At 40.3% G+C, this 14,812-nt stretch overlaps 2 protein-coding genes across 2 annotated transcripts; one reads left to right on the top strand and one right to left on the bottom strand.

Annotated features, from left to right (window-relative positions):
• Positions 1-301: 301 nt before the first annotated feature.
• LOC116865423 (olfactory receptor 502) lies at positions 302-1,246 on the top strand. The gene has a single exon (XM_032853695.1). The coding sequence runs from the start codon at positions 302-304 to the stop codon at positions 1,244-1,246; it is 945 nt and encodes a 314-aa protein (XP_032709586.1).
• A 9,017-nt stretch (positions 1,247-10,263) lies between these two features.
• On the bottom strand, positions 10,264-11,248 carry LOC116864918 (olfactory receptor 10T2-like). The gene has a single exon (XM_032852725.1). The coding sequence runs from the start codon at positions 11,227-11,229 to the stop codon at positions 10,264-10,266; it is 966 nt and encodes a 321-aa protein (XP_032708616.1). The 5' UTR covers positions 11,230-11,248.
• Between the last annotated feature and the right edge of the window lie 3,564 nt (positions 11,249-14,812).

Genomic DNA, 14,812 nt, shown 5'->3' with positions numbered 1-14,812 from the left:
CTACTTTACATACATTTTATAAATAATATAAAGAGAAAAGGGTATATTATTTGAAGATTTCCTAGTTTCTGCTGAACACAATTCTTAAAATACAGAATACTCATATAAACACATTTTTTACTCTAAAACTTTATGTAAAATAAATAAATTTTTTAAAGTAAAAGAAATAGTTCAAATTTAGTTTAAATATTTGCTTGCTTATAATAACGTCTTTGTGTATTAACGAAAATGAAGCCGTCAGATTTATAACTCCCATAATGTTTTCACCACAGATTCATTTGGGGAGCTGCTCTGTTGTCTCATGGATTCCTTGGGGGTTGGGAACCACACTGCAGTGACAGGGTTCATTTTACTGGGCCTAACCAATGACCCTGTCCTTCAAGTCATCCTCTTCCCCACCATCCTCTGCATCTACCTGGTGACCATATCTGGTAACCTTAGCACAATCATTCTGATCAGAATCTCCTCACAGCTTCACCACCCTATGTATTTTTTTCTGAGCCACTTGGCCTTGGCTGACATAGGCTATTCATCTGCTGTCACACCCAACATGCTTGTAAACTTCCTGGTGGAGAGAAATACCATCTCCTATCTTGGATGTGCCATCCAGCTGGGCTCAGTTGTTTTCTTTGGGTCAAGTGAGTGCTTCCTGCTGGCTGCCATGGCATACGATCGCTTCGTGGCAATCTGCAACCCGTTGCTTTATTCAACCAAAATGTGCACACAAGTTTGTGTTCGCCTACTCACAGTGACTTATATAGGTGGTTTTCTCAATGCTTCCTCTTTTACTATTTGCTTCTCATTTTTACTCTTTTGTGGACCAAATCAAGTCAACCATTTTTTCTGTGATTTTGCTCCTTTAGTTAAGCTCTCCTGTTCTGATAGCAGTATCCCCGCTGTTGTCCCCTCATTTACGGCTGGCTCCATCATCATGGTCACTGTGTGTGTCATAGCAGTCTCCTACATCTGTATTCTCGTCACAATCCTGAAGATGCGCTCCACTGAGGGACGCCGCAAGGCCTTCTCCACTTGCACGTCCCACCTCACAGCAGTCACTCTGTTCTATGGGACCATCACATTCATCTATGTGATGCCCAAGTCCTGCTACTCAACTGACCAGAACAAGGTGGTGTCTGTGTTCTACCTAATAGTGGTCCCCATGTTGAACCCCCTCATCTACAGCCTCAGGAATACTGAGATGAAGGGGGCGCTGAAAAGGGAGCTCGCCAGAAAAATATTTTCTTAGTGAAGCTTTTATATAGTATTTGATAAAATACCATAAATATAATAAAATGCATTTTATTATTATTTTATAGTATTTAATAAAATACCATAAATATAATAATAAAAATTATATTTATGTGGTCTAAATATGTCAGGCAATATGTCAGCCAGCATGGAGGTGGGGGGTGGGTGGGGGTGCCTGGGTGGCTCAGTGGGTTAAAGCCTCTGCCTTCAGCTCAGGTCCTGATCTCAGGGTCCTGGATCAAGCCCCACATCGGGCTCTCTGCTCAGTGGGGAGCCTGCTTCCCCATCTCTCTCTGCCTGCCTCTCTGCCTACTTGTGATCTCTGTCAAATAAATAAATAAAATCTTTAAAAAAAATAAAAAATAAAATGAGGGGGATGGATTTTCTGATACCAATTTGTAAATCAGGCTTATAGTAAGTTACCGTCAACAAAATTAATTTAAATTACGAACACAAATTGGTTCACATGAAAACATACCTAATCAACTGAAAATCCTTTATAAGTTTTCTTATTTTTTCAAAAGCAGTTCTCTGCATTAGTTAAGGTTATTGTACCTCCATACCTTTAAGTCCGTTTCAACAGAAGTTAACCTGAAATGAGCATAATTATTATGACTGAATACATTTTGAGGGGAAATGATCAAGTGGAACCAGACAGTAAAACTATTGGAAACATTTTTTGCAGTACAGTTATCTGCTGGGAATGGATTCTGTGGACCCAGAAATGTTGGCATGTGTTCCCCAACCCTGGTTCCAGCCTTGTTGCAGGGGACCTCATAAAAGAACAGGATAGGATGTCCCTAACCTGTGAATGCTTCCATCAGGTCAAATTGGTGACTTCTCTGTGGGACTGAGCATGACTCCTGAACTCTTCAGGGACTGAGGGAACAAACAACTCTTGAAGTGACTTGTTCATGGGCAGACTCACATCCTGTGAAGGAAGTTAGAGGGGACTGGATTGTGTTTTCTCCATGAAGCTTATCTTTATGTACTGACTACCACACTTATTTCTCTTCCCCAGTCCTCTCTTTAATGTTTTAAACCAACGTTCTTTTGTCTAATGAAATTCAAGGACAGATCATCTCAAACAGAGGTATCATTTCCTACCCCAAATTCCTCCCTCCAATATTCTGTATCCCAGCAAGAGGCCCCTCACTCAGTTTATGGATTCTGAACCCTGAGAGAAATTGATTTCTCTTCCCCCTTCACAGTCCTGCATCCAGTCACAAAATGTCGTACACTCAGAGTCTAAATATTTACTTCCTACTTCTTTTCATTTTCATTGTCAACACTTGTATTTCAAACTACCCCCTTATACATTTATTCTGCAATAGAACTCCTGTGATAGCTCATTCTATGTGTTGACTAGGTTATGGTGATCAGTTGTTTGGTTAAACAACAGTCTTGGCTGTGAAGGTATTTTTAGATGTGACTAACATTTAATTGCTGGGCTTTGAGGAAAATACATTACTCTCCATAATGTGGGGAGTGCTTGTTCAATCAGTTGAAAGCCTGAAGGGAAAAAAACTGAGGTCCTCTGAAAAAGAGGGATAATGCCTTTGAACTCAAGACTACAACATCAACTCTTATGGAATTTTCAGTCTGCTGGACTGCACTGTGGATTTTGAAATTGCCAACTGCAACAATTATGTAAGCCACTTCCTTAAAATCTCTCTGTATATGTATTTATATATTCATATATACATTTCTTTATTGCTTCTGTATCTCTGGAGAATCCTAATACAACCCTAACCAGCTTTCCTCTACCCTCTTTTACTCTTCCAATTCATTCTCTATACAACAACCACGACCGTAAATCTAAATAGATTTCTTCTTTCATTAATATCTCCCAAAGAGTTTAGAAAAAAGGCAAATTTTATTTACTTAATTTTAACTCCAGTATAGTTAACATACAGTGCTATATTAGTTTCAAGTGTATAATACAGTGACTCATCAATTCCATGTACCACACTGTGCCTATCACAAGTGCCCTCCTTACTCCCCATCACCTACTTCCCCCCCGCACCAACCACCTTCCTTCTGGTAATCATCAGGTTGTTCTCTAGAACTAAGAGTCTGTTCCTTGCTTTGTCTCTCTTTTTTCTTTTGCTCCTTTGTTTTATTTCTTAAATTCCACATATGAGTGAGATCATATGATAGTTATCTCTCTCCATTGATTTATTTCACTTAGCATTATATTCTCTAGCTCCATTCATGTTATTGCAAATGGCAAGATTTCATTCTTTTTATGGCTGGGTAATATTCCAACATATATATGTATGTTGGAATATATACATTTCTTGTTTACCCACTCATGTATTTTTTTAAATTTTTTAATTTATTTTCAGCGTAACAGTATTCATTGTTTTTGCACCATACCCAGTGCTCCATGCAATACATGCCCTCTCCAATACCCACCACCTGGTTCCCCCAACCTCCTACCCCTGCCCCTTCAAAACCCTCAGATTGTTTTTCAGAGTCCATAGTCTCTCATGGCTCACCTCCCCTTCCAATTTCCCTCAACTCCCTTCTCCTAACTCCCCTTGTCCTCCGTGCTATTTGTTATGCTCCACAAATAAGTGAAACCATATGATAATTGACTCTTTCTGCTTGACTTATTTCACTCAGCATAATCTCTTCCAGTCTCGTCCATGTTGCTACAAAAGTTGGGTATTCATCCTTTCTGATGGAGGCATAATACTCCATAGTGTATATGGACCACATCTTCCTTATCCATTCGTCCATTGAAGGGCATCTTGGTTCTTTCCACAGTTTGGCGACCGTGGCCATTGCTGCTATAAACATTGGGGTACAGATGACCCTTCTTTTCACTACATCTGTATCTTTGGGGTAAATACCCAGTAGTGCAATTGCAGGGTCATAGGGAAGTTCTATTTTTAATTTCTTGAGGAATCTCCACACTGTTCTCCAAAGTGGCTGTACCAACTTGCATTCCCACCAACAGTGTAAGAGGGTTCCCCTTTCTCCACATCCCCTCCAACACATGTTGTTTCCTATCTTGCTAATTTTGGCCATTCTAAGTGGTGTAAGGTGGTATCTCAATGTGGTTTTAATTTGAATCTCCCTGATGGCTTACCCATTCATGTATTGATGGACACTTGAGCTGTTTCCATAATTTGGCTATTATAAAAAATACTGCTTTAAACATAGGGGTGCATGCATCCTTTTGAATTAGTGCATTTGTATTTTGGGGGTCAATACTTAGTAGTGCAATTACTGGATCATAGGGTAGTTCTATTTTTAACTATTGAGAAATGCCTGTACTGTTTTCTACGGTGGTCACATCAGTGTGCCTGCCCACCAACAGTGCACGAGGGTTCCTTTTTCTCCACATCCTCACCAATGCTTGTTGTTTCTTGTGTTTTTTATTTTAGTCATCCTGACAGGTGTGAGGTGATATCTCATTGTAGTTTTGACTTGCATTTCCCTCATGATGAGTGATGTTGAGCATCTTTTCATATGGCTGTTGGCCATCTGGATGTCTTCTTTGGAGAAATGTCTGTTCATGTCTTCTGCCCACTTTTTAATTGGATTATTTAATTTCTGGGTGTTGTTTTATAAGTTCTTTATGTGTTTTGGAAACTAACCCTTTATCAGGTATGTCATTTGCAAATATCTTCTCTCATTCAGTAGGTTGTCTTTTAGTTTTGTTGATTTTTTCTTTGCTGTGCAGAGGCTTTTTCTTTTGATGTAGTCCCAAATGGTTCATTTTTGCTTTTGTTTGCCTTGTCTGAAGAGACATCCAGAAAAATACAGCTATGGCTGAGGTCAGAGAAATTATTGTCTGTGCTCTCTTCTAAGATTTTTATGGTTTCAGGTCTCATATTTAGGTCTTTAATCCATTTTGAATTTATTTTTGTGTATGGTGTAAGACAGTGGTCTAGTTTCATTCTTTTGCATGTAGCTGTCCTGTTTTCCCAGCACCATTGTTGAAGAGACTGTCTTTTTCCCACTGGATCTTCTTTCCTGCTGTGTTGAGGATTAACTGACCCTATAGTTGTGGGTTCATTTCTGTGTTTTCTGTTCTGTTCAATTGACCTACATGTCTACACTGTTTCCATTACTACAATTTTTATAATATACCTTGAAGCCTGGAATTGTGATAGCTCCAGTTTTGCTTTTCTTTTTCAAGATTTCTTTTGTTATTTGGAGTCTTTCATGGTTCCATATAAATTTTAGGAATTTTTTGTTCTAGTTCTGTGAAAAATGCTGTTGTTATTTTCATAGAGATTGCTTTGGTAGTGTAAGTATAGATATATTAACATTTGTTCATCTAATCCATGAGCATGGAATGTCTTCCCATTTCTTTGTGTTGTCTTCAGTTTCTTTCATCAGTGTTTTATAGTATTCAGAGTACGGATCTCTGAACTGTTTGGTTAAGTTTATTCCTGGGTATCTTATTTTTGGTGCAATTATAAATGGAATTGTTTTCATTTCTCTTTCTGCTGCTTCATTATTAGTGCATAGAAATGCAATGGATTTCTGTACATTTATTTTGTATCCTATGACTTTACTGAATTCATTTATCAGTTCTAGTAGATTTTTTCTTTCTTTCTTTCTTTTTTTTTGGTATAGTCTTTAGAGTTTTCATATGTAGTATCATATCACCTGCAAATAGTGAAAGTTTTACATCCTCCTTACTAATTTGGATGCCTTTTATTTCTTTTTGTTGTCTAATTGCTGTGGCTAGGACTTCCAGTACTATGTTGAATAAAAGTGGTGAGAGTGGACATCCTTGCCTTGTTCCTGATCTTAGGAGGAAAGCTGTCATTTTTTCCCCACTGAGTATGATGTTTGCTCTGGGTTTTTCATATATGGCGTTTATTATATTGAGGTATGTCCCCTCTAAACCTACTTTTCTCATGAATGGATGCTGTACTTCGTCAAATGCTTTTTCTGCATCTATTGAGATGATCATATGGTTTTTATCCTTTCTCTTACTGATGTGATGTATCATGTGGATTGATATGCAAATATCGAACTGCCTTTGCATCCTGGGAATAGATCCCACTTAATTGAGGCGAATGACTTTTTTAATGTATTGTTGGATTCTGTTTGCTAGTATTTTGTTGAGGATTTTTGCATCGTTTTCATCAGAGATATTGGCCTGTAGTTCTCCCTTTTTGTGGTACCTTTGGTTTTGGTATCAGGGTAATACTGTCCTCATGGAATGAATTTGGAACTTTCCTTCTATATTTTGAATAGTTTGAGTAGAATAGTTATTAATTTTTCTTTAAATGTTTGGTTTCATTCAAAAAGAGAGCACTTCTTAAAATGACTCAGAGTCCTGAATACAGCCCTTGCTCTATTTCTATCTTTTGCCAGTCTTCCCTTGGTCTCCAAATAACTTCTCCTTTTAAATCTTTAAACATGTCCATTGTCTTTGCTGCCTCAGGACCCTCTCACATGCAGTGAGAGTACCTCTCCCTGAATTCATTTCCCCCTTACCTTGCTAATGTCTTATGTTATATCTTATGCTAATCATAAGCTAATATCTTATGTTATAGATACCAACCTGAGTGTTGTTTCCTATCTGGGAAGCCTTCTTGAGGCTCCAGAACCAATTAAGTACACCTACAGAACTCTGTTTTCTTCAGAACATTCAGTGCACTTATAGACTTAATATTTGTTTTCTCCACAGTGCTGAAAGCTTTCCATAGCTACCACTTTGTCTTTGCTCTTTCCCCATGCATCTAAGGGACACACAATGAGCATAAATCTGTATTTGAAATGAATGAATGAAAAATGAATAAGGGAATGGATGACTGAATGAGTTTTTGCTCTGGTATGAACCATTGTCTGTCGCCATAGAATCCGGGTCACTGATCTGCTGAATGCTTCAGCCTGACTCAAGGGACCGAGTGTTCGGGTCAGAACCTGCTCCAGTTGTGACAGGCTTTTATACAAACTGATGCTCAGCACAGCTCCGTCACTGCCTCCACACTGGTTCACAGATCGGCAACTAGGATCCCAGCCTCATTTAGTAAAAGTACTGTAATCACCTTCTGCTGAATAATGTCTCCCTCATGTATTTGCCTGGCTGGAGAGTAAGAAGATCTAGAAATCAAATGTGACAGTGTTTACTGCATTCTAGGTACTGTTCTCAGGGATTTACACATATTAACCCAATTAATCCTCAGAATAACATTATGATGGTTTTTTTTTTCCTTTAACTATATTTTATAGAGGATGTGACTGAGGCACATAAGGGTTAGGTGAAAGCTCAAGGTCCCAAATATCCTCTTAATATTTTGCCCTCTTTTAAGGCATAGACTCTCTGATAGGCTGGACTGAGGGGCTCTTGGGAGACAGCTTCACCACTAGAGAATTTCATCTGTCCCAGACACATTCCTTTCCAGTCAACCCTTACTGTTCAGAGTTCAGGGTAGAGATTTCTCTTTTGGATATATTGGGCTAGCTTGGTCTAATGACCAAATTTCTTGCACAAAATAAATTAGAATGTAGAAAAATATCTCTAAATCTTTGAAATCATAGACTTCTGGTCCCAATGATGATGAAGTAGCTCCATTCCTCTCAGGTCCTCCCCTCTTGTTTTACACACACACACACACACACACACACACACACACACACGCCAAACACAAAAAAATCCATTATAGATAAAATAATTAAGCATAGGAAGATTCTAAAGGTAGAAAGAAGAAGGCAGCCTCCTAGGGACTTTGGGACCTGAGTAACAACACAGCAGTGAGTCCCTGGGTTTCCCTATATCCTGGACAGGGACAATCAAGAATCACCAAGGGACACAGACAAAAAGAACTCTAAGAAAATCCAGTTTCTCCTAGCTGAAGAACTGGAAAAGAGTGGCCTCAACAGAACAGAAATGCTTTTGGCCATACCCACCTTACTCCAGACAAATACCTACAGAAAATCATACCTGCCACCCACCCCCAGGTTTCAGTGGGGCCAAGCAGGTTGCTTATGTTCACCCCACCCACTCTCTGATTCCCTTGCCCGGGTGATGTCAGTTGGATCCAGCAGGGAAATGAGCCTCCACTGTCACCTGGCAGCATGAGACTTAATGAGGGAGTATGAGGTGGGGCTAATGGTACTCAGCTCCCCCTGCCTCCAACCCTACTTGGGAAAGTACCCACTGAGCTGAGCTTTCACCCACATCCTGCAAGGACAGGGCAGGGTGAACCAGATCTCTACCTTCCCCTTCCTTAATGGCAGTGGAGCCCAATAAGGAGCTGAGCTTATTTGGGGGCAAGAAGACATGTAGCCAGGGTGACATTATCACTAAGAGCCATCAGGGCAGACTGGGCAGCTGGATTTCCATCTCAACCATCTGCAGGGAGCATTTTGCTAGAGTTGTGTCCATAGCACTCAACAGGAAGCTGAACACACACGCTGACATGCGGCCTGCAGCTATAGCTCAACAGCTCATCCACCCAACCTACAGAACTTCCTTAAACATGTTCAGAAAACTAACGTGAGCCTACAGTTGGACAAAACCATCTGATGCAAAATCATCTTATAATAAGGTGTTGACTATCTCAGGTAACTTACTGAATACTGTACTGTAAGTGAAAAGCAGAATGGTTGTGTACATACAGAACAGTTGTGTGTGCATCAGTTATTAGCTGTCCTGGTTGTGTGGCTGATGGGGAGTTGTGGCTCCACGCTGCTGCCCAGCATCATGAGTGACGGGAAGAGATCCGAATTCAAAATCTGAAGTACAGTTTCTACTAAATGCATATTGCTGTCACACCATTGTAAAGTCAGAAAATAACAAGTCAAAACCATCATAAGTGGGGGCGCCTGGGTGGCTCAGTCATTAAGCATCTGCCTTGGGCTCAGGTCATGATCCCAGGGGCCTGGGATCAAGCCCCACATCAGGCTCCTTGCTCAGTGGAAAGCCTGCTTCTCCCTCTTCCACTCCCGCTGCTTGTGTTCCCTCTCTCATTGTCTCTGTCAAATAAATAAATAAAATCTTTAAAAAAATAATCATAAGTGAGTGACTGTCTGTACCAAAAGCAAAGACAAGTCAAATGTAAATCTGTGACTGGCAAAATGTAGCCTTCAGAAATGGAGTAATGAAGACATTTCAGATGAAAGAAAGCTATGAGAATTTACTCTTAACAGAGCTACCTTAACTAATTGCTAAAGGAAGTTCTCTAAACAGAAACTAAATGATTTAAAAAAAAAAAGACCTGGGACTTCAATATTTATATATACAACAGATGAAAATAAAAAGCAAGATATCAAAACATATGAGATTCAGATAATGCAGGGCTGAGAGGGAAATTTATAGCACTAAATGCTTATATTACTAAAAAGGAAAGGTCCTAGAATATGAAAAATCATTTTGAGAGATAAGAATAAGTTGGAAAGTATCACTTTCCATGATATTAAGGCTTACTACTTGCTGTAGTATCAGGACAGGGTGGTACTGGTGGAAGATCAGACACACAAACCACAGAGGCTGCCTAGAGAACCCAGAGAAAGATCTACACAAGTGTGCCCAACTGATTTTTCTTAAAAAGGTACAAAGACAATCCAGTGAAAGAAGGAAGGCCCTTCAACAAACAGCACCGAGCAATGGGACACCCATGGAAGGCAGAAGCACCTCAGCATAAACCTCACACCTTCCATAGGATTAACACAAAATAAAACATGGACCTAGATGTAAAGGGTACAATTATAAACTATAAACCTTTAGAAGAAAGTAGGAGAAAATATTCAAGATATAGGGCTAGTCTGAAAGTTCTTAGAATGAACACCAGACACCTATCATGAAAATACTGTGTTAGAAAATATGTTTGGATTCTTTGAGCATGCTCATATGTATGTATATGTATACCACACACACATATATTTACACACATTTTAAAACTACACACTCTTTGTTCTGGAAAAATGGTGATGTCAGAATATATCAGGTAATTAGTTAATACTTTAAATGCTTTGTACACAAAGTGATGATTTCATTAGAGATACTCCACTTTTTCCACTTTAATTTATCAGCACTTTTTAAGTGTCCGATGTTCTTTTATTCACCAACTGAGGGATGAGCCTATCTGTCTTGTCTAGTACCTTCCTTAGTGCCATCTGCATTTCTTTGTTTCTGAGACTGTACACGATGGGGTTAAGCAGAGGTGTCAGCACTGTGTATGTGACAGCCATCAGCATGTCCTCATGGAATGAGTCCTTGTCCTTGGGCCTCAGGTAGACAAAGCCAGCAAATCCATAGTGTATGCACACCACAGTGAGGTGAGAGGAGCAAGTGGAGAAGGCCTTATACCTCCCCTGGGCAGAGGGCATCTTCACAACTGTGGACACAATGAAGACGTAGGACATCACGATGAAGACAAAGCTGCCCACCAACACAAAAGCAGAGAGCACAAAGATAGCCGTTTCCTGACGGAAGGTGTAGTCACACGCAAGGCAGACCACAGGTGAGATGTCACAGAAGAAGTGCTCGATGATGTTGGAGTCACAGAAAGACAAATTGAATACAATGATGACGATGCACAGAGAAATCAGAAACCCAAGCATCCAGGAGGCCGTGATGAACCGAAAGCAGATCTTATGGGTCATCAAGATGGGGTAGTGCAGTGGGTTGTGAATGGCAGTATAGCGGTCATAGGACATGGCAGCCATGATGAAGCAGTTATTCGCGGCTAAGCCAAAGAAGAAAAACATCTGCGTGGCACACTCAGGAAGAGAAATGGTCTTGCTGTCAGACAGCAAGTCCACTAACATGCGAGGGATGATTGCCATGGTGGTACAGGTTTCTGAAAAGGACAGGGCACAGAGGAAAAAATACATGGGGGTGTGAAGGTTGTGACTGAGCTTGATGGCTACCATTATGGACACATTTGTAGCTAGAATGGTCATATGAGAGAAGAAGATCATCGCAAAGAGGGGACCCTGCAAGTCTGGGAAACTGGAAAACCCCCACAGAAGGAAGGAGCTCACTGTGGTGTGATTGCCCATCTTCTGGATGCAGGCAGCAACTGTCTTCCAAACTCGCAGAGCTTCTTGAGGCTAAAACTCTGAGATGATTGTAAAGAGCTGCCACAGCACAGATGTCACCTAGACTTTAGTTAAGGGAACTGGGGCAAGTTTCAGGCAAACTTTCACGGGAGAGCCTGAGAAAGGCACGTTTTGGATCCACCTAACTGAAGTCAAGTTGAAGAGTCAGCATAATGAGAATGATGCTAGTATGAGAATCTGTATAAATGACCAAATATCTTCTTGGATTCTACTCACAAAAGCACTCTTATCTATCTTCTGGTCAGGATCTACATGTAAGCAGAAAAACACAAATAACATTGTTTTGTTTTCAGCCCCTGGATTTTGTGATGCTACATTTTCAAATGCTTTTTGAGATCTACTGGTAACCTGGTACTTAGGAGTGCTTAATAAACTACAGATTAAATAAGCAATATAATCTAATCATTTAAATGCTTTAAAATGAATATGACATTTAAAAAATTTAGGGAAGTCAATGCAATTCTTTTTCATTAGTGATTCAGCACAAAGCAACTCCAAAAGTGATAACTGTAGGAATGACTAGACCATAAAAATGAATGTGACATATAAATTCTGCGAGGTTCCTATCCATGGCAGTATTTGGGGCTCAAGATATATAATGTCATTAGTTCTTGATACATATCAATAATTTTCAAGTTCTTAAGAATTTCTCATTGGAATTTTTTCCAGATGTCTAATATAATGGTCTAGTTTGAAGTCAAAATGATTTTGAAGGTAGCTTCTCATTCTAGAATGTCATATTCTGGTCATAACGCTCTAGTCAACTTTTGAGTTTTTAGCAAAACATCCAGGACATTTTCTAGCAGGTATACTCGTTATGTGGTTTCCTTGGAAGTGCAGATCTGAATAGAATCATCTCAAATACTTCAGATCAGTTTGGCAAATCATATTTCTGTTTAGATTGTCCATTCAGCATCTGATCTTGAAAGAGGTGAGGACAGGAAAGTGATAGGAAGACACTCAACAGAAATTTAATTTTAATTTCAGTCACTGTTAAAACTGAAAGGAAAGAAAAATAGTAAATAATCAGCAGTGGAAACCAAAAGAGTGTACAAGAGAAAGAGAGAAACCCTGACTGGAAATTATTCTGTAGGAATCACAAAGATTAAAAATAAAAGAAGACAAGAGGAAAACAAATACATTGAGGGTTGAAGAGTCACTCTTTTCTATTTGCATTGTAGTTTGGGCAAAGAATACAAGAGGAGGCAGGCCAGACAACCAGCACCCCCTTAATACCTATAATATGCTGGGGTTTGATAGAGCTGTCTTGTGTAATCCTCACAAGTCTATGTGGAATTGTCATTCTGATTTCTAAAAAGATGACAAGGTACAGAAGGGTTAAGTGGCCATGCAAGCCATGAATTCATTCAGTACATACAGACTAAATGCACATGATGTGCCAGACATTTTTACACATGGGAAACGTGGAACCAGACACATAGGATATCTGTAATGAGAGAGAGAATGACTGCTTGTGTCTGTGAAGTCAGAGAAGACTCCTCTCTGAGAAGGTGGCATGCTTACATGGAGACTAGAATGCCAGTACATTATCAGTAGGTGAAGATCAGGGGAGAGGACAGTATGGTGGACAGCTCACAGCCAACACGAAGATCCTACCTGGCAAACTCATCCACCTGCTCAATCTTCAACCTAGAACCATACGGCTTGTCTTTGAGACCGTATCATGCTCCTTTTCCTCTGAAGGTTTCCCTATCTATCCACCTCTAAAGGAAATGTTTTCCATTCTTATCCACCACTTACCTTGTAGGACTCTCTAATTTCGGCTACTACCAAAACCAAATCTCCAATATCCTCTTGCGCATTTCCATGGCCAGAGTCTCTGGTAAGTGTTGAATGCAAGATATGCGTTATAGAACTGACCATATTCCCCTCATATGTCAGAGTTTCCTCTTGTATTTCCAGATTGCATTTTACACATTAGAGAGCCACCATTAGACCCATTTTGGCTCCTTCCTCATCTTTTTACCAATAAATCACTTCCAAAATTCCAGATGTCTGTTTGCCCTCATCTTTGGGTTTTTTTGTTTGTTTTTGCTTTTATTTCCCCTGCTATTGGCCTGGACCTTTCCCACAGGGTGAATATGGTACCTGTGTAGTTGTGCATTAGTCACAAATCTGTTGCATTTTCATTTCATTCACCAGCCCGTCATTAGATGATAAATTCCTAAACACAGGATAGTGTCAAAAATAGTGAAGAGCTATACACTGCATATAGGAGGAAATCCAATATCCCCCAGCATGATGTCCAGTCTTCAACACAACTTGTCCCTAAATACTGCTCCCGGTTCAGTTCTGTCATCTCCTTCTACACACCCCGCCAGGCAGCTGCACCCTCCCTTTCCCCCCGCATATCCTGGTCCAAACGCTGTTGTACTTTTTCACGTGGTGCTCCCCCTGCCTCTGTTTTCCCTGCAGCAGTTTATTTCCTATCAGACTTCTACTCATTTTTCAGGCCTTTGCTTAGATTAATTGGTTTCCTCCTTCTCTCTTGTTTCCTGCATTTTCTAGATTCTATGATCCTAACTAAAAACATCTTCCTGCATTCTCTTCTACCTCTCATTTGAATTGCTGTAACAGCCCCGCCTTTTCTTCTTCTAGTTCTATCCTTCACGTGCCACCAGCTTGTCTTTTCTAAAGATTTATTTCATTCCTTTTTTAAGATTTTATTTATTTGAGAAAGAGAGGGAGCATGAGTGGGGGTAGGCAGAGCGGGAGGAGGAAGCAAGCTCTCTGCTGAGCAGGGAGCCCCACACAGGGCTCCATCCCAGGACTGCAAGTTCGATACCTGAGCCAAAGACAGGTGCTTAATCGACTGAACCACCCAGGCACCCCTATTTGAGAGAGAGAGCGCACGCACACAGGGGTAGGGGTAGAGGAAGAGGAAGAGAGAGAGAATCTTAAGCAGACTTCCCATTGAGCTTGGAACCCAATGTGGGGCTTGATCTCAGGACCCTGAGATCATGACCTGAGCCAAAACCAAGAGTCAGACACTCAACCGACTGAGCAAGTCAGGCACCCACTACCACCAGCTTTTCTGTGTCCTATCTATAATCATGCTACATCTCTTCAGTGTAGACTTTTAGATCCCTTTTTCTTACACACCAGATAATTCCAATAACTTCTATTCTTTATTGCATGAGTCAGTTATATAACCTCCTACATCCCACAGCTATCCTAAGAAATAAGTGCTATTATTATAACCATGTTTATAGGGAGGAAACTATCGCTTAGCGAGTTACTTGGTTTGCTGAGGGTGATACAGCTCTTCGTGTGCACACACAGTATATTTACAGCAAGGCAGGAAGAGTCTGGAGACCCACTTGATGATAATAAAAGCTAGTTGATCATCAAGCCTCTCTCACTGAAAGTGCCCTAGCATGGCATCCAAGGTCTTACCTGACCAGCCTCATTTCCTGCTGTCAATAGATGGGGAACATCCCACTGTTTCCAAAAAATAATATGTCCTTCAAGGCTCTTCTACGTTGCACATATTGTTTTCTAT

The sequence above is a fragment of the Lontra canadensis genome, unplaced genomic scaffold (assembly GCF_010015895.1).
Source record: "Lontra canadensis isolate GAN:19392208 unplaced genomic scaffold, GSC_riverotter_1.0 scaffold7, whole genome shotgun sequence".
NCBI classification, from domain to species: Eukaryota; Metazoa; Chordata; class Mammalia; order Carnivora; family Mustelidae; genus Lontra; species Lontra canadensis.
The sequence above is the reverse complement of the archived record's forward strand: the minus strand, read 5'-3'. Positions and strand labels throughout refer to the sequence as shown.